The sequence below is a fragment of the Biomphalaria glabrata genome, chromosome 11 (assembly GCF_947242115.1).
Source record: "Biomphalaria glabrata chromosome 11, xgBioGlab47.1, whole genome shotgun sequence".
NCBI classification, from domain to species: domain Eukaryota; kingdom Metazoa; phylum Mollusca; class Gastropoda; family Planorbidae; genus Biomphalaria; species Biomphalaria glabrata.
The window spans coordinates 2,257,176-2,283,033 of record NC_074721.1 but is presented as its reverse complement, the minus strand read 5'-3'; the positions used below and the strand labels follow the sequence as shown (position 1 = coordinate 2,283,033).

General features: G+C 38.8%; 1 protein-coding gene across 1 annotated transcript; it reads right to left on the bottom strand.

Moving 5' to 3' along the window:
• Positions 1-1,763: 1,763 nt before the first annotated feature.
• On the bottom strand, positions 1,764-17,614 carry LOC106054733 (uncharacterized). Its single transcript, XM_056004717.1, has 10 exons — positions 17,459-17,614; positions 15,788-15,910; positions 13,489-13,668; positions 10,963-11,057; positions 6,744-6,860; positions 5,832-5,864; positions 4,446-4,545; positions 3,808-3,850; positions 3,448-3,599; positions 1,764-2,002 (listed from the first exon to the last, which is right to left on the bottom strand). Exons 1-10 carry the CDS (start codon positions 17,517-17,519, stop codon positions 1,941-1,943), a joined length of 966 nt encoding a protein of 321 aa, XP_055860692.1. The 5' UTR covers positions 17,520-17,614; the 3' UTR covers positions 1,764-1,940.
• Positions 17,615-25,858: the final 8,244 nt, after the last annotated feature.

The window sequence follows — 25,858 nt, the reverse complement described above, 5'->3', positions numbered from 1 at the left end:
AAGCGACTTGGCCGAGATGATAGTTCTTTGAAAGTCGAATCAAGAAGAGAAGGGGTCGGGTCCAGTTTGCTGTTGGGCACTTCATACTTGCCTCTTGGGAATTTAAATCATGTTTGTAAAAAATGTTTTTTTTACGAAGCTTATTTCAACTCTGTCTGTCTGTCTGTCTGGTAAAAGGTGTGTACACGTTATTTCTCCCACTTCCCATTCTCGGATTAAGTTTCTTCGCCTTTTTACTCTGTTATTATTATGTTAAAGCGTTTAGCTGACTAGACCAATATACAAGATGAACTTAGCAGTGGTTTCCAGATTAAGGAACTCTCCATATAGTTTTCTTTCTATAGCGGTGTTTTGGGGCCAGTGTTCGGGCCTTTTGATAAAGAATGCAGTTGTGAAGGACATGGTCAGCATTCTCTCGTTACAAGGGCATATTCTTTCAAGGGCTTTTCTTTCTTTGAACTGCACTGGCCGCCATCAACACACCTTACTAGCACCTGCCTCAACCATGTTCGACCTGTTTATAATTCTTAAGATAAAGATAGAGTAGTCCTACCCCATACTAAAAAACAACAACAAAAATAACAACGAAAAAAAAAATAAATTCTAATTAAATTATAAAATGAAAAACAATTTGGGTATTTTTAGGGGTATAGAGTCTTGGTATTTTTCCAAACATTTTGACCGAGACCACTGATAACTGATAGTTATGTTCGCTTTATCGCCCAGCGTGTTACGTTGATATACTATTCTGTACTTCCTCAATGTGGCAATACCTTTGCCAAGTGCACTGGTCTATGGACTAAGCGCATTGTGGGACACTTCAATGAGGCATAGTACATCTAGGTTATTGTTTGTGTGATAATCTTATCCGAAGAAAAACGAAACTCAAACAGATTGACGGCAGACAACGGCTTTGTCTGCATGAGGTGCGGAAAAATATGTAGGTCGCAACTGGGTTTGCGTAGTCTTGTGAGACTTGCACTCATCTTTTATCTTCGGAATCGAAGACATTGCCATTATTATCAGTTTTTATATTACAGTTTAGATAACACAGATCTTGTACCAGTGTCTGAAGCTCCGAGAGAGTTGTTCGGGGAATATATTTACCGTATCACTTGACCTGTATGCGAGCTACTTTAGCCAGGAAGTTTTAATTGTGTGTAGTTTTCATCTTTCTGGGGACCCCTTCATTGTTTCGTGGACTCCGGAGGGTCCGCGGACCACAATTTGAGAACCACTGAACTACAAGACCAGGGTTAAACAAAAATATACACTGTCATCGAGCCCACATTTTTCATTTATTTGGCCCAAGAAAATAATCATATCGCTGATCTTGTCTTAGCGTTAAAAACTGAATTATCTAATCTCTATCATTATTATTGTTGTGAAAAGACGAAAGCTTAAAACCTTTGGCCACATTACAAGATCTACGGGGCTCGCAAAGACCTTCCTTCAGGGAACAGTGCCAGGGAAAAAGAAGAAGAGGCAGACAGAAAAAGCGATGGGAGGACAACATTAAAGAATGGACAGGCCTGCCATTGAGAGAGGTTCTAAACAAGGCAAAAAAAAAAGGGAGGAATGGAGAAAGACGGTCGACAAATCTTGCCTGGTGCCCAAACGGTCCAACAGACTAAGGGATAGGTAAAGGTAATCATTATTATACAATTAGAACTTTAATATTGATTTAGGATGAAAAATTCCATTACCTCTCTGTTAGCATCATCTTGTGCAAGTAATTAAGGTCAAGCCAAAACTTTGAGACGTAGCTATGGTATAATCTTTTATTGTATTTGATTACCAGGCGACTATTCTGATACCAATAATATCAGAGAGCACACACACACACACACACACACACACAAACTCATTACCACACAAAGATTTTGTACATTCATCAATTCCGATGTTGTTTTAATGGTGTGAGAAGGTCAAAGGTCACGTCAGCCAGAGATGTGTGTCATCAAGTCATGCACTGCCTTCATTTGTGGACCTGAATGGAAGGCTGGAACATAGAAGAGTCCAGAGTCAATAAGTATACAAGAAGGACAACCTAGGCCTATGTGCTAGAAACCAAGACATACATTATGTAGGAACGAGTTCAGATTGTCTATGTACCTCGGACGCCCCTTCAAAAATGAAGATTATTTTATTCTGGTTCAAACCTCCAGCAAGACCGGGGGTGGGGAAAAGGGCAAAGATAGACCACATGACCATTGTAAAGACAGTCTGAAAAGCACAGCACACGTCCAGTTGCTATGCCTAGAGGTCAATTTGAATGTTTTTGTATCTAAAGTTCTATTTGTATGAATTTTTTTTTGTATCTAATTGTCTTTATTGTAAATAATGTTGTATCTAAAGGTCTTTTTGTATCTAAAGTTCTATTTGTATGAATTTTTTTTTTGTATCTAATTGTCTTTATTGTAAATAATGTTGTATCTAAAGGTCTTTTTGTATGAAAATTTTTGTGTCTAGAAATTTTTGTATCTAGAGGCCTTTTTTGTACGAAATCCTTTGTATTTTGTAAGACATTGTTGTATGTAGAGGTCTTTTTGATGGATTATTGTTGTATATAGAGGTCTTTTTGATTGACTATTGTTGTATCTAGAGGTCTTTTTGTATGAAATGTGTTGTATCTATAATATTCTTGAAGTCTTTCTGTTTTAGATTTATTGTAACTAGAAGTCTTTTTCTTTAAATATTGTTGTATCTCGAGGTTTTTGTCTTTAAATGTTGAATCTCGAGGTCTTTGTCTTTGAATGTTGAATCTAGAGGTCTTTGTCTTTGAAAGTTGTTGTATCTAGAGGTTTTTGTCTTTAAATTTTATTGTATCTAAAGGTCTTTGTCTTTGAATGTTATTTCATCTAGAGGTCTCTGTCTTTGAATATTGTTGTATCTAAAGGTCTTTGTCTTTGAATGTTATTGTATCTAGAGGTCTTTGTTTTTGAATGTTGAATCTAGAGGTCTTTGTTTTTTAATGTTGAATCTAGAGGTCTTTGTCTTTGAAAATTGTTGTATCTAGAGGTCTTTGTCTTTGAATGTTATTGTATCTACAGGTCTTTGTCTTTGAATGTTATTGTATCTTAAGGTCTTTGTCTTTGAATGTTATTTCATCTAGAGGTCTTTGTCTTTGAACGTTGTTGTATCTAAAGGTCTTTGTCTTTGAATGCTATTTTATCTAGAGGTCTTCGTCTTTGAATGTTATTGTATCTAGAGGTCTTTGTCTTTGAATGTTGTTGTATCTAGAAGTCTTTGTCTTTGAATGTTATTGTATCTAGAGGTATTTGTCTTTGAATGTTATTGTATCTACAGGTCTTTGTCTTTGAATGGTATTGTATCTTAAGGTCTTTGTCTTTGAATGTTATTGTATCTAGAGGTCTTTGTCTTTGAATGTTATAATGTATTTACATGTTCTATTGTTTAAAATCCAATTTGACGATTTAAACTCACCATAATAAATACCGGTGTATCCGAACCAATCCCAACAGCCCATTGGGTTCAGTGCCGACACGACCACCTGTGGGTACAGGATGATGATGTCATTCAACTCCCCCACCTCGTTGTACCCCGAGTGTCTGACGTAGACATCCCCAATGCGTGACCTGGAACGAGAAAACACATCGCCTGTTGACATTGACATGTCATAGATCTAGATAAAACACAATACCTATTGACATTGACATGTCATAGATCTATTGACATTGACATTTGACATTTCAACAGATTAAGAGATTAAGCATCAGCGTTAATTACTTTATAAATAAGATCATTGTTGTACTTCCGGTTTACGACACAGACATACCAACGTACCTTCCCATTTGACAACCATGGAATGCAATGTGGAGCTTACAGGCTGAAAAATTATATTAAAAAAAAAAAAAGAATATAGATTCGTGCATTCGAATTTACATTCACATCAATATGCATATATATATATATATATATATATATATACACACACATTCACGCACTTATATACACACACACACAACACAAAAACAAATTATGACTTTTTAATCTTTTATATAGTCAACAGTTTGCCTACATTTTTGAAAAGGTTGTTCAATCCCTTTATATCGTATTATAGTTTACATTTATTATGTAAATATTTATAGGTATTTGTAACGACTGGCATCTAGTAGTTTAAAAAAATATTGATTTTGAAATAGAATAAACAGCTTTGACTACCACGGTTAATTGTTTAGGCCAATGTTTAGGTCATGTTTAGGTAGGTTTAGGCTAATGTTTAGGTCATGTTTAGGCCAATGATTAGGTCATGTTTAGGCCAATGTTTAGGTCATGTTTAGTCATATACCAACGCGTGCCAGAATGTCATTCACAACAGTACATAATATTTTTTTCAATAGAAGTAGAATCAGCGAACAATGTATGGATTGGATCACGTGATTAGAATGTGGCCACGTGTATGTAGACCTTGATCTACTTACCTTTCGTTCTGTCCTTACAGCCAGTGGGGATGTAGACGTAGCCAATAGTGTCCATATGGGCCAAGTATGAAGTGAACGCGCTTTGATCAAAGGTAAGTAACTGAGGAAATTATAAGATTACATTCATGAACGAGTTATCTATCTTTAAAAAAGTGAACTCACCTGATATATAAAATTGAAAGTAAGGTGTTTGTATGCATGTCCCGCATAGAAATCAAAACCATTTGACCAATCTGAATAAAACTTGGTATTCCACTAGATCAGTAATATCTGGCTAGTAATATAATAAAATATTGCTAATAGTACATTTCTACAACCAATCACTTTTTTTTGTGTGTGTTTAGTTTAACTTTGACACTTGACTAATCCGTAAATAAGTAAATTGTTCATTTTACAACATTATCACTTTAACTTATGTAAAATGAAGAATTTACAACATTATCACTTTAGCTTATGTAACGAAGCTATTTAAATCAAGCTCTGATACAATAGTTATTTAACAAACTTAACTTTTTGATGACTTTTGTCTTCTCATGAGTAATAAACTGAAGTATAGCTTTATTTACGAAACTAATTTAAAAAAAATTGTAACCCTTTCAAACCTTGCAATCATGAGGAGAGATGATGTTAAGGTCATCTCTTACCATGGCCACTGTCAACAAGGGTGTCATGAGGCCAGCACAACGACCTTTACTTTTCCCCAACTTACATCAAGTACACACTAAAGCTGGTTGGACTAAAAATCCCGAAATTAAAAATCGGTTTTCACCCGGTTCGGAAGCCAAGAGTTTAACCACTCAGCCACCACGTAAACTAGAGGTTCAGGTTCGTATCCACATTGAAACTCTTAAAAGTTAATTGTCAGGCAAAGTAAAATCTCTGTGAGCTACGGTTGACAGAGGCTTGTGTGACCAGCACAATGACTAAACGTTGATTGTAATCTAACTGATGATTAAAATCTTCAACTCCAAACATAAAAATCTCTAATCTATAAGGACGCAGGCTCCTGTCCTTTAAGTAACTATCTAAGCTCCTTATTGTCTGACCATTACGTAATTGTATAACATTACCAGTAAATATATCTGGGATGCGTGGTCGAGAGGCTAAACACGCTTGGACTTGGCGTGGCTACCTATGAAAGGGGCTCGAGGTTCGACACCCGACTCGAGCAGAGTTGAGTTTACTGAGCGCCTAAAGACATCACGGAAAACCTTCTCCCAGATACCCCCTCCCCCACTGGTCCACAAATGAGATTGGGCCAAAGCGCTCTGAGCATGCTATAAGCATGAAAGTAGCGCTACATCAAGCTATACTTTATTTAAATTAAAATGTTAAAATTAAAAAGAGAACATTGAATGATTTAATAACTAGAAACAGATGTCCTACCTGTCCTGTGGCAACAGAATTGGCAGCGGGTTCCTGGGAAAAAAAAAGTATCATAAGGAGAAGAACTCCACATATCTCACCATTGTACAAATTATTTCCCATTTAGAGGAAAAAAAATTATATTATTAATTACTTTTTTTTTTTAAATTGATTCATGTTTTGATAGGTACAATGCATAATTGTGTAAAGTTTCAGCTTGATCCGAGAATGGGTATAGGATGAAATAACGTGTACAAAACTGACGGACAGAATGAGTTGATATAAGCTTTGTAAAAAAATAGTTTATCATGAGACAAGCAGTTTAGCTTGCCTAAGCGGGATAACTTTCATTTTAAAATGATGTATTAGTCAATAGGTTTGATTTTCAATTATTCCCTCCCCTATTCAACGAATTCCCAGAATTTACCTGTGATGTCCCCTAGTCAGGGTGTTTGAAATGTGAAACCGTTAAGCATAATCCAGTTTAACTAAATCAACAAGGTCTTTCAAAATTTAAGACATATTGAACACAATACAACTAATATTTGCTGTAGGATCATTTCAAGGTCATTTCTATTCGAATGTAATTTCAAGTGAAATGTCATTTTAAGTGAAAGATCATTTCAAGTCAAAGGTCATTTCAAGCCAAAGATCATTTCAAGTCAAAGGTCATTTCAAGTCAAAGATCATTTCAAGTCAAAAGTCATTTCAAACCAAAGATCATTTCAAGTCAAAGGTCATTTCAAATCAGCCAAAGATCATTTCAAGTGAAAGGTCATTTCAAGCCAAAGATCATTTCAAGTCAAATGTCATTTCAAGCAAAAGATCATTTCAAGTCAAAGATCATTTCAAGTCAAAAGTCATTTCATGTCAAAGGTCATTTCAAACTAAAGTTCACTTCAAGTGAAAGGCGGATGTCATTCCTGTACCCACCTTGAGGTGTCCGCCGTAGATATGGTTGAGAAGATTGAAGGCGGCGCTGTATCCACAGTTGTTCATATAGTTGTCCGAGTGAAGGTCAGCACAGCTGCCGCCATAGTTATTAGTGATCTGGAGGAGAGAGAAACAGTAGGCCTACATATCTTCTGCTTGTATTAACACTATAACTTACATTAGCTCAAACCTGTGTACTGAATACTATGCTATAAGAGCACCCTGCTATATGGCAGTGAAACAAGGTCTACCTGCTATATGGCAGTGAAACAAGGTCTACCTGCTATATGGCAGTGAAACAAGGTCTACCTGCTATATGGCAGTGAAACAAGGTCTACCTGCTATATGGCAGTGAAACAAGGTCTACCTGCTATATGGCAGTGAAACAAGGTCTACCTGCTTTTGGTAGTGAAACAAGGTCTACCTGCTATATGGCAGTGAAACAAGGTCTACCTGCTATATGGCAGTGAAACAAGGTCTACCTGCTTTTGGTAGTGAAACAAGGTCTACCTGCTTTTGGTAGTGAAACAAGGTCTACCTGCTATATGGCAGTGAAACAAGGTCTACCTGCTATATGGCAGTGAAACAAGGTCTACCTGCTATATGGCAGTGAAACAAGGTCTACCTGCTTTTGGTAGTGAAACAAGGTCTACCTGCTATATGGCAGTGAAACAAGGTCTACCTGCTTTTGGTAGTGAAACAAGGTCTACCTGCTTTTGGTAGTGAAACAAGGTCTACCTGCTATATGGCAGTGAAACAAGGTCTACCTGCTATATGGCATGGAAACAAGGTCTACCTGCTATATGGCAGTGAAACAAGGTCTACCTGCTATATGGCAGTGAAACAAGGTCTACCTGCTATATGGCAGTGAAACAAGGTCTACCTGCTATATGGCAGTGAAACAAGGTCTACCTGCTTTTGGTAGTGAAACAAGGTCTACCTGCTATATGGCAGTGAAACAAGGTCTACCTGCTATATGGCAGTGAAACAAGGTCTACCTGCTATATGGCAGTGAAACAAGGTCTACCTGCTATATGGCAGTGAAACAAGGTCTACCTGCTATATGGCAGTGAAACAAGGTCTACCTGCTATATGGCAGTGAAACAAGGTCTACCTGCTATATGGCAGTGAAACAAGGTCTACCTGCTATATGGCAGTGAAACAAGGTCTACCTGCTATATGGCAGTGAAACAAGGTCTACCTGCTATATGGCAGTGAAACAAGGTCTACCTGCTTTTGGTAGTGAAACAAGGTCTACTTGCTATATGGCAGTGAAACAAGGTCTACCTGCTATATGGCAGTGAAACAAGGTCTACCTGCTTTTGGTAGTGAAACAAGGTCTACCTGCTTTTGGTAGTGAAACAAGGTCTACCTGCTTTTGGTAGTGAAACAAGGTCTACCTGCTATATGGCAGTGAAACAAGGTCTACCTGCTATATGGCAGTGAAACAAGGTCTACCTGCTTTTGGTAGTGAAACAAGGTCTACCTGCTATATGGCAGTGAAACAAGGTCTACCTGCTTTTGGTAGTGAAACAAGGTCTACCTGCTTTTGGTAGTGAAACAAGGTCTACCTGCTATATGGCAGTGAAACAAGGTCTACCTGCTATATGGCAGTGAAACAAGGTCTACCTGCTATATGGCAGTGAAACAAGGTCTACCTGCTATATGGCAGTGAAACAAGGTCTACCTGCTATATGGCAGTGAAACAAGGTCTACCTGCTATATGGCAGTGAAACAAGGTCTACCTGCTTTTGGTAGTGAAACAAGGTCTACCTGCTATATGGCAGTGAAACAAGGTCTACCTGCTATATGGCAGTGAAACAAGGTCTACCTGCTATATGGCAGTGAAACAAGGTCTACCTGCTATATGGCAGTGAAACAAGGTCTACCTGCTATATGGCAGTGAAACAAGGTCTACCTGCTATATGGCAGTGAAACAAGGTCTACCTGCTATATGGCAGTGAAACAAGGTCTACCTGCTATATGGCAGTGAAACAAGGTCTACCTGCTATATGGCAGTGAAACAAGGTCTACCTGCTCTTGGTAGTGAAACAAGGTCTACCTGCTATATGGCAGTGAAACAAGGTCTACCTGCTATATGGCAGTGAAACAAGGTCTACCTGCTTTTGGTAGTGAAACAAGGTCTACCTGCTTTTGGTAGTGAAACAAGGTCTACCTGCTCTTGGTAGTGAAACAAGGTCTACCTGCTCTTGGTAGTGAAACAAGGTCTACCTGCTCTTGGTAGTGAAACACAATCTACCTGCTCTTGGTAGTGAAACAAGGTCTACCTGCTCTTGGTAGTGAAACAAGGTCTACCTGCTCTTGGTAGTGAAACAAGGTCTACCTGCTCTTGGTAGTGAAACAAGGTCTACCTGCTCTTGGTAGTGAAACACAATCTACCTGCTCTTGGTAGTGAAACAAAGTCTACCTGCTCTTGGTAGTGAAACAAAGTCTACCTGCTCTTGGTAGTGAAACAAGGTCTACCTGCTCTTGGCTGTGAAGCATGGTCTACCTGCTCTTGGCTGTGAAACAAGGTCTACTTGCTCTTGGTAGTGAAACACAATCTACCTGCTCTTGGTAGTGAAACAAGGTCTACCTGCTCTTGGTAGTGAAACAAGGTCTACCTGCTCTTGGTAGTGAAAGAAGGTCTACCTGCTCTTGGTAGTGAAACAAGGTCTACCTGCTCTTGGTAGTGAAACAAGGTCTACCTGCTCTTGGTAGTGAAACAAGGTCTACCTGCTCTTGGTAGTGAAACAAGGTCTGCCTGCTCTTGGTAGTGAAACAAGGTCTACCTGCTCTTGGTAGTGAAACACAATCTACCTGCTCTTGGTAGTGAAACAAGGTCTACCTGCTCTTGGTAGTGAAACAAAGTCTACCTGCTCTTGGTAGTGAAACAAGGTCTACCTGCTCTTGGCTGTGAAGCATGGTCTACCTGCTCTTGGCTGTGAAACAAGGTCTACCTGCTCTTGGTAGTGAAACACAATCTACCTGCTCTTGGTAGTGAAACAAGGTCTACCTGCTCTTGGTAGTGAAACAAGGTCTACCTGCTCTTGGTAGTGAAAGAAGGTCTACCTGCTCTTGGTAGTGAAACAAGGTCTACCTGCTCTTGGTAGTGAAACAAGGTCTACCTGCTCTTGGTAGTGAAACAAGGTCTACCTGCTCTTGGTAGTGAAACACAATCTACCTGCTCTTGGTAGTGAAACAAGGTCTACCTGCTCTTGGCTGTGAAGCATGGTTTACCTGCTCTTGGCTGTGAAGCATGGTCTACCTGCTCTTGGTAGTGAAAAAAAGTCTACCTGCTCTTGGTAGTGAAACAAGGTCTACCTGCTCTTGGCTGTGAAACAAGGTATATCTGCTCTTGGTAGTGAAACAAAGTCTACCTGCTCTTGGTAGTGAAACAAGGTATATCTGCTCTTGGTAGTGAAACAAGGTCTACCTGCTCTTGGTAGTGAAACAAGGTATATCTGCTCTTGGTAGTGAAACAAGGTCTACCTGCTCTTGGTAGTGAAACAAAGTCTACCTGCTCTTGGTAGTGAAACAAGGTCTACTTGCTCTTGGCTGTGAAACAAGGTCTACCTGCTCTTGGTAGTGAAACAAGGTCTACCTGCTCTTGGTAGTGAAACAAGGTCTACCTGCTCTTGGCAGTGAAACAAGGTCTACCTGCTCTTGGCTGTGAAGCATGGTCTACCTGCTCTTGGTAGTGAAACAAGGTCTACCTGCTCTTGGTAGTGGAACAAGGTCTACCTGATCTTGGTAGTGAAACAAGGTCTACCTGCTCTTGGTAGTGGAACAAGGTCTACCTGATCTTGGTAGTGAAACAAGGTCTACCTGCTCTTAGTAGTGAAACAAGGTGTACCTGATCTTGGTAGTGAAACAAGGTCTACCTGCTCTTGGCAGTGAAACAAAGTCTACCTGCTTTTGTCAAAGGAGGTCTAGCGTAAAGGAGGAGTCGTGCATCTCAGGTTAAGGTCATATCACAAGTAGGAACAAGACTAAAAAACGCTGCAGCGTCTGTTTTTTCGTAAGTCTAACCTGTGACGGTGGAAGCGTACCAAGGATTGACCCGAGACCAATCGTTATGGGAGGCCTCTACACTGACCTGTGACGTCACAGCCTGTGGGCAGTGTAGACCAATAGATCGTTGCCACGTCGCACAGACCTTATAGACAACAACGGGTGCAAGATTCCACCCAGACAGTCAAGACTTCTCGGGTCTTACCTGGCCGTGTGCCGCGGGGATGTTGTCCACTAATTTGATCTGGCTGTCACTGTCCACATACAGGTGGTAGTAGTCTCTCAGTAGATGCCCAGCAGCTGGACATATGGAAGATAATTGTTAATAACAAGATCGTACATTTTTCATAATGAGTCGAATTATCTAGTGTAACACCGTGAACGTGTTTCTGTCAATATAGTTTTTTAAAGAAAGTCAACTTTAATAAAAAAAAGGTACCCCATTCAGACCTTGTGATCTTTAGGAGCAGATAAAGTACAAGTTATCTGTTGCTATGGACGACGGCGGTTAACTAGAGCAGCATAACAACCAACCCCATTTACTTCCCCCTGAGTATGTCTGGTTGACATTGGAGTCTCGTGGAGCCAAGGAATGTTCAGGTCCTCGAAGATATCTGAGGTCATAGTTTCCACAGGATCGTCTGAAATCACAATAGGGTATGCTGCTATTCTGGGCCCATATCAGTATCCTTATTAACCAACACTTGGATTATTCATAGATGTCTTAACTTGTTTTAGACCCGCTTTGCTCTGTATAACACAATGCTACATTTTCCCTAATCAAGAGCCAACGTAAAACAATGTCAGTAATATTGACACAGATTAAACCAAAAGTTCCGAAGCTCAAAAGCATTTGTCAGTGGGTTCAAACTCGAGACCGTTCGGTTCGGGAGCCAAGCGCCTTAAAACCTGGCCACCACGCTCCTTAGTTACATTTACACAAAATTGTAATTTTATTACCAAAAATAAATGGTCTTTATTTAACTAGTCTTAATTTTAATTCCAATTGTGATTAACATAGCTACATCATGCTACCTTACAATTAAAAATGGTATTTTACTACGTCAGAGATATAATAACTAAATTTCATAATAACAAGTTCTCCTCCCCCCTCTTGCTTTTTCGTGGGGCGACTATCCGCAGAAATAAGAGAGTGATCTTTCCTTTACTTCTTCTTCTCGTCCAAACTCCTTAGCGACGAAGAGAATAATATATATATAGATAATAATATGCGACTTATATTAACAATGCGCCATATTAACCAAAGGGAAATTACCAAGGACCCCACAGACACATTGCAAGCCCTTTGCATTCTCAAGAGGATCCTTATTATTTAATGGCAGTATTGCTGTACAACTTCCGCATCATCAGAAAATTTTTCAGAGGATTGTTAAACGGACTTCAATGAATTTTGGTTTTCCCTTTAAGGAAGCTCGACCCTGGCAGTGCCAGAGAATGAAAATCAATTAATTCCCTAACTAATAATAATAAGCTTTATTATCTGTGAGGAATGTATCTTACAATTGTACATCACACGTAACAATACATTACAGGCAATAGAAAAAAGGATACTTTTTAAAATCAACGTGGAATAACCGATAATTCTTACCATTTTTCTGAAAATTACAGGTTTCAGCTCCCTTTCTTCAAAATAAAATTTTGTCGGCGCTATTTTGATGCTATTTTGTCGGCGCAATTTCGGTGCTATTTTGTCGGCGCAATTTCGGTGCTATTTTGTCGGCGCAATTTTGATGCTATTTAGTCGACGCAATTTTGTTTGCTTGTATTTCAGTTAACGATCTATCCATTAGTCTGTTGGACCCTTGTCGTCCGTCTTTCTCCATTCCTCTTCTGTCTTTCGCCTCTGATAAGGCCTCTTTCAATGGCAGACCCGTCCATTCTTTTATGTTGTTCTTCCATTGCTTTCTCTGTCTGCCTCTTCTTCTTTTTCCTGGTACTGTTCCCTGAAGGACGGTCTTTGCAAGCCCCGAAGATCTTGTAATATGGCCATAGAGTTTTAGCTTGCGTTTTTTTTACGATAGCATGTCATCGTGAGGTCCGATCACTACAGTAATCCTGTCTCTAATCTCTTTGTTTGTGATGCGGTCTTCAAATGTGATGCATAGGATATATGTTATATCACTCAAAATGCACAAACACACCCCATGGCAGACCCCCAACTTCTAAATTTCTAGATTTGCTCGTGCTTCTAGCACATTCTTCTAAATATATCAGCAGTAGAATACACGCCTGTTGAGCAGGAGAGGCGCTCGTTAGACTTAGCTGGCTACCCACTGGAAGAAGGACAACTCTGCATTCAAACGCCTGCTACTAGAAGCTATACTCCAAAATGGGAAAGTCTTCGGGACTCAACCCTGAAGAAAAATCAGAAGACAGCGACCCTTAGGGAGAAGGCGAGTTTCAGCACGCCATAACAGAGCTTGCGACCCGATGATCCCAAACTGTGTCAACACAGGATTAATTTAAGTATACAGATCTATAGACCCATAGAGATAGAGATCAATATCCTTTGGATAAATCATCTTTGTGGAGGGGAGAGGTAGGGTTGCTGTGTGCGGAATTCTTCCAACCATCTGGAATGTTCCATTGTCGCTTCGCGAATGAAGGAGGCCGTGGTAGAGAATAGACGAGTCCAAAGGTTGTGATCTAAACTTGTTATATATCTAAATCGTTGTGGTGCGATGATCGGCAGAGACAGGACCTTACTCACCTGGCTGGACAACGGTATCATGAGTGCCAGCGAAGATCCAGATCTTGTCACTCTTCATGTTGGTGGTGGAGTCGATGTTGAGGAACATCCTGGCGGAGGCGGTCAGCGTTTGAAACTCAGCGGCAAAGAGGAGACTAGGCGTGGTCATGCAAGCCGCTTGAGGGGCGCAGAGGAATGGCACTATGGGATTGTAGAGACAACACAACACATGAACCAAATACATATCAAGGAGAACTACTTTTTTATGCGGAGTGCGGAGATATAAAAACAGCATTACGCGTATGCACTACAAATTTGAAGTAGATATAACAGACCTACTTCTATTTTCAAGTTGGGCGGGAAAACTATAAATAGCTAACTTTGTTTATCGCGATAATCCCCAATTGTAAAACTAGTAAACTTCCGATAAACCCCAATTGTAAAACTAGTAACTTCTGATAATCCCTAATTGTAAAACTAGTAACTTCTGATAATCCCTAATTGTAAAACTAGTAACTTCCGATAATCCCTAATTGTAATTTTAGTAACTTCTGATAATCCCCAATTGTAAAACTAGTAACTTCCGATAATCCCCAATTGTAAAACTAGTAACTTCCGATAATCCCCAATTGTAAAACTAGTAACTTCTGATAATCCCCAATTGTAAAACTAGTAACTTCTGATAATCCGCAATTGTAAAACTAGTAACTTCTGATAATCCGCAATTGTAAAACTAGTAACTTCCGCTAATCCCCAATGTAAAACTAGTAACTTCCGCTAATCCCCAATGTAAAACTAGTAACTCCCGCTAATCCCCAATTGTAAAACTAGTAACTTCTGATAATCCCCAATTGTAAAACTAGTAATTTCTGATAATCCCCAATGTAAAACTAGTAACTTCCGCTAATCCCCAATGTAAAACTAGTAACTTCTGATAATCCCCAATTGTAAAACTAGTAACTTCTGATAATCCCCAACTGTAAAACTAGTAACTCCCGATAATCCCCAATGTAAAACTAGTAACTTCCGCTAATCCCCAATGTAAAACTAGTAACTTCCGCATGAATTATTGACATTTGCATTGCCGGTACCTCACAGAATTATAAATTCTAAAATAGAACAAACAAGAATAACATTTTAAAAAATACTTTAAAAAACCAAGCTTACATTAAGTGTAGTTGTTTCAATTAGTTTTGATCAGTCATGTCATTAAATTTGTAATAGATCCAGACTAACAGTAATGAACCTGTGCAATTAGAAATCATTTTTACCAATTATTTTTGTTTAGCGAAATTTCATGTTTTTAGCTTTCTCAGTTCGCTATTATCTATCTATTATCTATCTATTATCTATTACAAATTTAATGACATGACTGATCAAAAACTACTTTCTGGGCCATTTCTTTTCCCTTGTTGGAGATACCAAACAAAATAATTAATTACCATAGTTAATTAACTAATTGATTATTTCCTTTATTAATTCTTGTGATGTCGAATAAAAGAAATGTTTGTGCCTAATTTCAGCTTGATCCGAGATTGGGTGTGGGAGAAATAACGTGTTCTTGATCTATAAATCTTTATAAGGAGACACTATTATAAATATTGAATCAGCATTTTTACCTTTACCTATCCCTTAGTCTGTTGGATCGTTGGGGCACCAAGCAAGATTTGTAGACCGTCTTTCTCCATTCCACTCCGCCTTTTGCCTTAGTTAGAACCTCTTTCAATGGCAGGCCCGTCCATTCTTTTATGTTGTCCCCCCCTCGCTTTCTCTGTCTGCCTCTTCTTCCTTTACCTGGTACTGTTCCCTGAAGGAATGTTTTTGCCAGCCCCCAAGGATCTTGTAATATGGCCATAGATTTTTAGCTTGCATTTTCTTACGATAGTTAGCAGGTCATCGTGGGGTCCAATCACTGCAGTAACCCTGTCTCTAATCTCTTGGTTTGTGATGCGGTCTTTAAATGTGATACCTAGGATCCTTCTGTAGCATCTCAATTTCATTGCTAGGATCCTCCTCTCTAGCTCTGCAGTCAGCGTCCATGACTCACAAGCATATAAAAATGTGGCCATGTCCAGGGAGTGCATCAGTCTGATTTTGGTTCAGAGGGCTAAGCCTTTGTCTTTTCCATATTATTTTGAGCTTTGAAAGGGCTGCTGTGTAATTCGGGCCAGTAGTTCGGGTTTCGTTCCCTCATCTGAGACAATAGCTCCGAGGTATTTGAAGCTGCTAACACTAGTCAGCTTTTCATTTCCAATACTGATGCCCCTTTTAAAGGCCTGTAGAAAATTATGAATCAACATAAAACAGAAAAAAAATTTACCTCCTGCGATGGAACCCACTCCCATGATCTCAGAAGAGAAGGCAACATGGAACTGGACAGCCATCACGGCACCGGACGAAATGCCGGACACAGAGATGTGACCCTTGTCCACCTTGAGAACAGCTACGAGACAAATACAATCATATGCTTGACGTTTTTCATGAATCAAGTAGAGTCTAACCCTAGCCCTAACTAAACTTCCCGGTGGGAAGCGTGGTCGAGAGGCCAAGTGCGCTTGAACTTGGCTTGGCTACCTAGAAGGGGGCTCGAGGTTCGACACCCGACTCGGGCAGAGTTGTGTTTACTGAGCGCCTAAAGGCAGCACGGAAAACAAACTCCTAGATACCCCACCGGTCCACAAATGAGATTGGACCAAAAGCGCTCTGAGCATGCTATAAGCATGAAAGTAGCGCTATATAAAAGCTATAATAATAATAATAACTAAGAGTCGACATTTAATATAGAATTCAAGCTGATACAGTTTCTATTGAAATAGAAATTAAATAGATTACAGATTCATAAGTCTACAATTAAATAGCAAGAGTGTCAACGAATTTCCTCATTTAAAAGTGTTGTTACCGCTCGTTGACTTGTAGCATCAAACTACTGGTAGACAACTAAACCGCTGTAGGCGTGTTATATATTATAAAACTTGAAACAACTTGAATAAACATCTTTTGTGAACCAAACATAAATATAAGTTTATTACAATATAAACAAGATCAACTTGAGATGATATGAAATAAATGTAGTAGACTCTAGTAATAATATAAAATTGTATTTTAAACAAAAATCTAACTCAATACAAAAATACGTCTTTTCACTCGGGCGATACAGCTTACGACTTTCCCGCTTATCTTGCATCATTCACACTGCACAGCCACCAACCAATCGCTGACTTCTTCTAGCCGTAGCCATAGAAACACACACACACACACACTCTAACAAAAATGACTCTTTATGTGAGTTTAAATTCCATCGATGTAAAGGCCATGTATATACACACACATACTAAGTGAGATTGTGCTCATTTTCTGGCACAGCGTTAATCTTGAATTTTGATCAGAAACCTCAAACTGAAGACTTCATTAAAAATCAACTCATATGTAATCCTTAAAATTTCTCCCGATTCCCATTAGATATCTAACAGTCCATAAGACAGGTGATGTCATATGACCCTGTTTCTATAACAACTTTTGACGAAGGCCAGTACAAAGGTTAAAGTACATTACTCTGCTAATACTGGCTGCCCAATAAGAGCAGGGCCAACTCTGAAATTATATACATGATCTACAATCAGTGGCGTAGCTAGGGTGGAGGAGGAGGGAGGGGGGGAGAATGTGAAAATTCCCCCCTGGGCCCCCACTTGTAGAGGGCCCCAAAATGAGTGTTTTTTACGTTAAGTATTGAATATTTCGCAAAATGCAGGGGCCCCAAAAGAGGTCAAGCCCCCCCCCTGGGCCCACAAATGATGGCAAATTCCTAGCTACGCCCCTGTCTACAATCACGAATAAGAATTCCTGATGCCCTAACAGCACTTAACACTGTGACCTAGAGATCGACATCTGAGCCAAATTAACTTTCATTAGGAAAACTTTCAATCTCAATGGCAGAAAAAAAAATATTTTCTAGCGAAAAGTATACTTCAAGTTTATTGATAGTTAGACTTACGTAAGTCGGCCGCTGACGCCAGGTGCCCGGCGAGGCACAGCAACATAAGTTTCAACATCATCTTTAAACGTCTGTCCTTCAAATGACCAGCTTTGGATCTGGTAAGACCAATGCCTGGTCCTGGGACAAGTTTTTTTCTTATCTGTGGACTATAATGAGTACAACTGATTAGAATCTAAATAAGACAATATAACTGTAACTTATCCTTAACTTGAACTGTAACTCAATATAAAGCTGACAGTGGCGTAGCTAGGGTGGGAGGGAGGAGGGGCGAGAATTGGAAAATCCCCCGGGCCCCCACTTGAGGGGGCTCCCAAATGAGTGTTTCTTTACATAAAAAATTAAATATTGTCAAAAATGCAGGGGCCCCCAAACAGGTCAAAGCCACGGGCCCCCATACGATAGAAAATTCCTAGCTACGCTCCTGGTCCTCATTAATGTATGTTTTTTTTTCTTTTGGGGGGGGGCACTTATGATCCTTTGGGGGGGGGGCTTATACCGTTTTGTTTGCAAACTTACCGCTGACGGAAGTATTTCAATTAATATCATGGAGGTTAAAGTTTGGTTATTATTACTATCATTATTAGACAAATGTAGCAGCACTTTATCATGAGAGTTTATACAATTGTATCAATTTTATTTATAACAAATTTAACAAATATTGCAGCATATGGCGAGCTTGGTGGTTAGAGACTTGATGTCTTTCTCGCCTATCCGATGTCTATCTCGCCTATCCGATACCTATCTCGCCTATGCGATGCCTATCTCGCCTATCCGATACCTATCTGGCCTATCCGATGCCTATCTCGCCTATCCGATACCTATCTGGCCTATCCGATACCTATCTCGCCTATCCGATACCTATCTCGCTTATCCGATGCCTATCTCGCCTATCGTCTAGTACAAAAACATACAAGACAAACATGTTAACGGAAGCCCGAAAATGCGAGGCGTCCAGACTATACGACACGATCAAGCGGTCAACGTTCTCGAGAAATTGTATATTGCTCATGATCATTTAGGTCAGTGGTTCCCAAACTTTTTCTTTAATGGAACATTTCGCCCATTCTAAGTATTTAGCGGAACACTTTGCTTCTTTGTTTTTAGAGAGGACCATTCACGTGTTCGGCTATAAGTTAATTATTACAGTGATTTGTGGAACACATATTCAGTCCTCGATATTAATGTGAAATAAAAAGTATGCATGAAAATGTCTAAGTACAATTTTGACTTGCCAAACCGTTGAACCACTGATTTGAATAGTTCAGAGTTGAAGGTCAGTGTAAGTAAAATTGAAGGGAAGGGGAGATAAGTGAGCTGTGCAACCATGACATTGGTTTTTAACCCTTTTTTTTTGTAAATCTACAGTTCTATTTATAGATATGATTTTCTTCCACATTTTTAAAAGTATCTTTAACTTAAGACTTTAAGCTGATTTTTTTTTTAAATTTAAAGTACATTATTTTTACAAAGCATATATGAACTCACTCTGTCTGTCTATCTGTCTGGTAAAAGTGTGTACATGTAATTTTTCTCCCACACCCATTCTCGGATCGAGCCGAAACTTTTGCAAAATTATTCATTGCGACAAGACACGAATCAATAAAAGAGTAACCAATGGACCTCATTCACCAACCGTAAACAAACAACATTTAGCCACGTGGTGCTCTATCTCTTCTATATAATTTACGATCTCATGTCTAATTCATGATGGTTGTCACGTGACCGTTTTTTCCGTTGTTTTATCAATAAGATCACGTGACTAAATGTTGTTTGTTTACGATTGGTGAATGAGGTCCATTAGAACATTAATTACTGGTCATTGATTATTTTGTTTAATAGCAACAAGGGAAACTAATCCTTCAGTATTCACAGATATAGCTAAATTTGTTGGGTTTAGTCCCCTTAAATAATTGTTAACGCTATTTCTCCCTCACGCATTCTTCAATCAAGTTAAAACTTAAAACAATTAATTATTGCAGCTAACGAAAATGAATCGAAAAACAAAAATACTTTAATTAGTCAATTAATTATTGGTAATTAATTATTTTGTATGATATCAAATAAGGGAGATAACTTATACATTATTTGAAGTTCTTCCTCTGTAGATAAACTTTGCTTTTTATTTAAAAAAAAAAGATTTTTATATTTTGCTTGTTTGTGTGTAGAATCAAGACTCTCATACTTTCGTTCTGAAATTCCAATGACACTGTTTCTTCCATTAGGGATTTTTCATGACATATTTTAGATTCTAAACAATGTCAAGGACGCTATAACATTTTCATCAAAGGCTGAAAACTATAAATAGCTATCTTCTTCGGTCTATCCGGTGTGCAGAACCAAAGAAATGGCTGATTATCTCGATTTATTTTTTGTTTAAAAGCTGTATGATCATTTATCTGTACCTTTTTAGCGCCTCAGAATAAAAAAAATTAAGCTCTTCCTTCTATAGCGCAATTTTATTTGTATTAAGTTGTAGCATCAAACTGCTGGTAGACAACTAGACCGTTGTATTATAGCTTAACTAAAAAACTTGAACAAAATAAACAAAAAAAACTTCAATAACTTCCTTTTGTGAACAAAACGAAATAGTGCTCCACTCATAATATCGACAAAATAAAGTTAATAGGAAAATGAATAAATGTACTAGACTTTTGTAATAATATTTCTAAACAAATCTAGCTCACTGCAATAACACAACCTTTCAGTCTCATGTCCTGGAGTCGTCTCCCCTAATTAAAGACCAAGTGACGACAATGCCACCTATGTTGCATCATTCACAACCAATCGTTAACCTCTTCCCACCGTCACCATAGAAACACACACACACACACACACACACTCCATAACACCGCTATCCTGTTCTCTCTCTCTATCTCTCTGTGTGTCTCTCTGTGACTCTCTCTCTCTAACTATATCTGTCTCTGTGTGTCTCTGTGTGTGTGTCTCTCTCTAACTGTATCTGTCTCTGTGTGTCTGTGTGCGTGTGTCTCTATGTGTGTGTCTCTCTCTAACTGTATCTGTCTCTGTGTGTGTCTCTCTCTAGCTGTCTCTGTCTCTGTGTGTGTCTCTCTCTAACTATATATGTCTCTGTGTGTCTCTCTGTGTGTCTCTCTCTCTAACTGTATATGTCTCTGTGTGTCTCTCTCTCTAGCTGTCTCTGTCTCTGTGTGTCTCTGTGTGTGTGTCTCTCTCTAACTATATATGTCTCTGTGTGTCTCTGTGTGTGTGTGTCTCTTTCTAACTGTATCTGTCTCTGTGTGTGTGTGTGTCTCTCTCTCTAACTGTATCTGTCTCTGTGTGTCTGTGTGTGTGTGTCTATCTCTGTTTCTTTCTCTAACTGTATCTGTTTCTCTCTCTGTGTCTCTCTGTGTGTGTCTCTGTGTGTGTGTCTCTCTCTAACTGTATCTGTCTCTCTGTGTGTCTCTCTATGTGTGTCTTTCTCTGTGTCTCTCTTATCCTCGCCTCTGCCCACAATGCCAGTCTCCAACATCCACCAAAACTTTTAAGTACAAATTAGCACGAAGACAAGTTTCTTTTTCTTGAGACACTGTAGAGTGGTGACGCACGCTGGAACCTGTAGCAGTGGCGGCACCTGTAATGTGCAGTCAAGAAGAACCAAGACGTTTGAGTTTGTACTTGTGTTTGTAGTTTGTGTTTGTTGTTTCGTCATCTCACTATCAATAGTAATGTCTTTGGTCCCTAAGATTAAGGATGAGTGCAGTGTGTCATGTGGTCACGCAAACCCAGCTGTGACTGGTCACGCAAACTCAGCTGTGACCTGGATAGTTCGACTCAAAGCAACACTTTAAAAAAAAATCTCCCTTGTTCAGGCTGTTTGGCCTTGTTAAATGCAAGAAAAACTTCTGGTCAGCCAACAAAAATTGCTAAGGTCACAACTCTAAACGAAGTCTATTGTTCAGGGCGTTAGGAGATGGGAGCGGGGCGGCTGGATTCAGAATCATGACCCACGTTACGACAGTCTGGAGATCATAACACACGACCTGGCAGACAAAATATCATTAAATCAACGACCGTCTTTATTCATTTTCGTGATCTGCATAAATTCTGGAAGTTGTGAGCAAGATCAAAGACTTCATCCAGTACATTTAAATATTGGCCTGGTCGTGCGGTTTGCGCGCTGGACTGTCGTTCGGATTTATCAACGGTCGAGGGTTAAAACCCTGCCCGTTCCCATCCCCCGTCGTCCCCCGTCGTCCTGCGGAAGGTTTGGACTAGGAAGTAAACTATCTTCAACTCTGAAGGAACATCCAAAACATGTAAAACATTGCTGAGGCCTCTACTGGAGTAAAGCCGGCATTCGGAGTGTTATATGTCGCGCTGCCTTCAATACAATTCTAGCTCCAGATAAGATAAACTCATTCTTGGTACTTCTACCTTGACCGTATTCCAAATCTGCGACACACAATCTACACAACAGCAAACTTTTTAAAACACTACTACAAATGGTTTGATCTATCTTTTTTTTTTTTCCATGTAAATTTTAATAAATAATATTAATGAATTCTATTTTTAGCGCTAGTACACTTTGGTAAGGGCACATAACTCAACATTAGTGGGGGATACATTAATGTAGCCCTTGGGATAATCATTAAGAAGACATTTATATTGGACGAGTTATCTCATCTTTGTTTACCTGATCAAACTATCTAACAACGCAGTTTCTGCGTTCGTTTTAACTTCCCCTCGATGCGACCAGTAAATCAATAAATGAACATAGTCTGCTATTTGTCTCCACGTGAAATGTTTGAGAATAACAACAACGGAATTATATTGTTTTATATGTCTGTGGATTTCATTCTATCAGGTAAGCAAGCTAAAATTAGAGCGGCAAATTTAATACGTTTTCTTGGTATTGAAGGATTGCATAAATTCAACGCTTAGAGTTAGATGCTTAGATGTTTATGTACTTATATGTTTAGTGGTAATTTGAAGGGTCAGATTAAATCTGTAGTTTCTGTAGTAATGATGGTGATAGCTTACTGAACACCTACTGGTCAAATGCGCAGTTATCGCGCGAGCCAACATCATAAAAGCAGTGGCGTAGCTAAGGATTTAGGGTCCGGGTTGCTTGACCTCTTAAGGGGCCCTGCATTATTTTATTTTTATTCTAACTGAATGGAAGGTTATGGAATTATAACATTTGCCACTAAAATTAAAATCTGTAGTTTTTAAAAAACATCGACTTAATTTAAATGTTTGATAATATGCAATATTATAATTACAGCTACACACCTGTAAAGTCCAACATTAAAAAAAATAGTTTGGTTTAGTTTAGTGGGACGCGTGGTTGAGAGGCTAAGTACGTTTGAACTTGAACTTGGCTACCTATGAAGGGGGCTCGAGGTTCGACACACGACTCGAGCAGAGTTGTGTTTACTGAGCGCCTAAAGACGGCACGGAAAACCTTCTCCCAGTTACCCCACCCCCCTCCCCCACTGGTCCACAAATGAGATTGGACCATAGCGCTCTGAGCATGCTTTAAGCATGTAACTAGCGCTATATAAAAGCTACTCAGAACCATCTGTGGCCTACATATTTGTCACACGTGACACTGTTTCCAGAAGTTCGATTTTAGTTCTATTTTTCGTCGTCTGCTGGTAGTTTTTCTTTTTTTTATAATTTTGTTATGTATCATTGTTAATAAATGTTATACATCAGATGGCTTAATACATGGTAATGTGTGTTTCTGGCGCACTCATAATGGAAGATGGCGGCAAATCCATAAATAACAATCTTTTTGGTGTTTCTGGTGCGCAGAATAAGGAAGTATACATGGGCGAACTATTTTAATAGATATATATTTAATATATACTTTTAATGCCCTTTTTAGCAGTTTAGAATAAAATGTCAAAGCTCTTTCGCATTTTTTTTTTGCTAAAGCTGGCAAAAGTAATTGTTTCTATTTAGCATCCTTGACATTGTTTTATATTGTCAATTTCTTTTAATGTCTCGCACAATCTAGATTCTTATTTTGATTTAATTTTAGGTTCCATTATACCGCCACCACATTTCTTCATATTCATGTTAACGCGATCTTAAAAAATCAACGTGTAAAAAAACAAAGAGCAGATAACTCACTTTTGGCGGGAAATTGCTAAAAAATGTTTCGAAATATATAGATGGACAATAGGCTAGACTAGATCTAAAAATAGTAGTGACTGAGTGAAACTCACCGGAAAGACTTCTTTAATCATGAAGCATTAGAAGCAGAGCTGGCCTTAGCCCGATTTCACAGATTGCTCCAGCTGGGCCCCGTGCTTAGCAAGGCCCCCCCCCCCAATGTACATTAAGCATATCACTATCAGTCATGGCTCTTGTCACGGGCTTATAAAAGTTGTAGGACTTAAAGGGTCAACATAGTTATTTAAAGGGTTAACATAGTTAGTGTAAATCTATCGTACGATTGACGTAACTTTAATTAACCCACTGCCACCTATTGCGTTTTAGTTGCTTCCTATGCATGTTGTATAGCAAATGTTGATACAATAATCTAATTAATAGTAATAGTTGTTATTTGTAAAAATTAGAATAGGGTCTCTCAAGCATCCATTAGATTGGGCCCCGCAATTCGTAAGGCCGGCCCTGATTAGAAGACATGAATAGAATAAGACATCATAGACCATCACCAGCTCTATAATGTAAGATTTCTTGAAATTAGTGTTTTTTAAATTGCTTGATTTTTTGCAGCTTTTAATTTTTTGTTTTGTTCATGACAATCATGACTATGAAAAACCATAGGAAGGTTACACAAATTTACAGGTAGGAACTTTTATGACATGTAAGCCAACTGAAAGAGTGACATAATTTTCAAACATCACAGCTGTGATTAAACGACACGCTCCATTGAAGTTCAACTAAGCACGCAAAGGGCATGTTGACATTACTTTGTGGGGGCAGACGTCATTTTTTGTTTGATCGTCACAATGTGACCTACTCTAATCAAAGCGAGCTAACTCTTCACTAAATCTATGTATAAACCAGGCCCTAAACGAATTGCTGGTTATGTAACTTGCAATTAAAAACATTGCTTATCTTATCTTATCTATCTTATCTTATGAGTGACATTTATTTAAGGAAGAATAACTTTCTTATTTTGCTAACTTGACTATCTTCAAAAATTACGCAAAAAAAAAAAAAAGGGTCGCAAATTCAAAATTCAGATGGTGCAGCTACCCAGGACCTTACCCCCAAAGGAGGGCCTCATAAACATAAGCTACAACTTCAAAGTTTATATGTCTACTAAAGATGTAAAGAGGAGGTGCTGTGGCTGAGTTCAAAAGCGCTTGGCTTCTGAACCGGGGGTCCCGGGCTCGAATCCTCGTGAACAATGGGATTGTTGTTTTCGGAATCTTTGGTCGCCTCTGAATCAACTCAACTCTAATGGGTACCTGACATTAGTTGAGGTAAAATAAAGGCGATTGGTCTTTGCGCTAGCCACATGACACCCTCGTAAACCGCAGGCCACTGAAATAGATGATCTTTACATCATCTGCCCTATAGATCACAAGGTCTGGAGGGGACCTAAAGAAGAACATAACATTTAATGTACAAGTAATTCAATGTATCATTAGTTTAGCATGTATTTAGATCTGTTACCAGCAAATGAGACTTTTTCATCAATACACTAACACCAAACGTCAAAATCTATGGTTTTAAAAAGAATTTAATCTTAATTTAATAACTGAACACAATCAACATTATTTGTTTCTATTTTTCCATATTCGGCTTCCCAGTTCTTCTTTCAACACGCATTCGCACCGTTCCACATACACACCACTATGCGCGCGTAACAAGATCATTTCGATTCTTCAAAAACAGGGTAGGGCCTCCACTAAAATACACTACAGAACTTCCACAACTGATCCTTATCTTATCTTATATAATACAGACGTTACTTCAAAAAAGAAGATGATTACGTCCTACGCGTCATGCATTTAGTCATACATATTAACCAATGACTCAAATTCTGCCAAGTCACTGGTTTTCCTGGCTAGCTCAGGCAACCCATTCCATGCTCTAATAGCACTAGGGAAGTAGGAGTATTTGTACAAATTTGTCCAAGCATTTGGGACGAAGAATGTGCCTTTATCTTTGTGTCTTTCAGAGTATTTTATTAGATTTTGTTTTTGTATTTGAAGATTATGGTTCAGTGTTTTATGTATGATTGCTACTTTACTTTTGAGCCTTCTGTCCTGAAGACTTTCTAAATTTGGTGATTTTACTAAAGGTGTTACTCTAGTCAAATGTGAATATTCATTTGTTATGAATCTCACTGCTCTATTTTGTGTCTGTTCTAGTTTCTTAATGTTTTCTTGAGTTGAGGGGGTCCCAAACGGAGGATGCATATTCTATTATTGGCCTAATCAAGGTTAAATA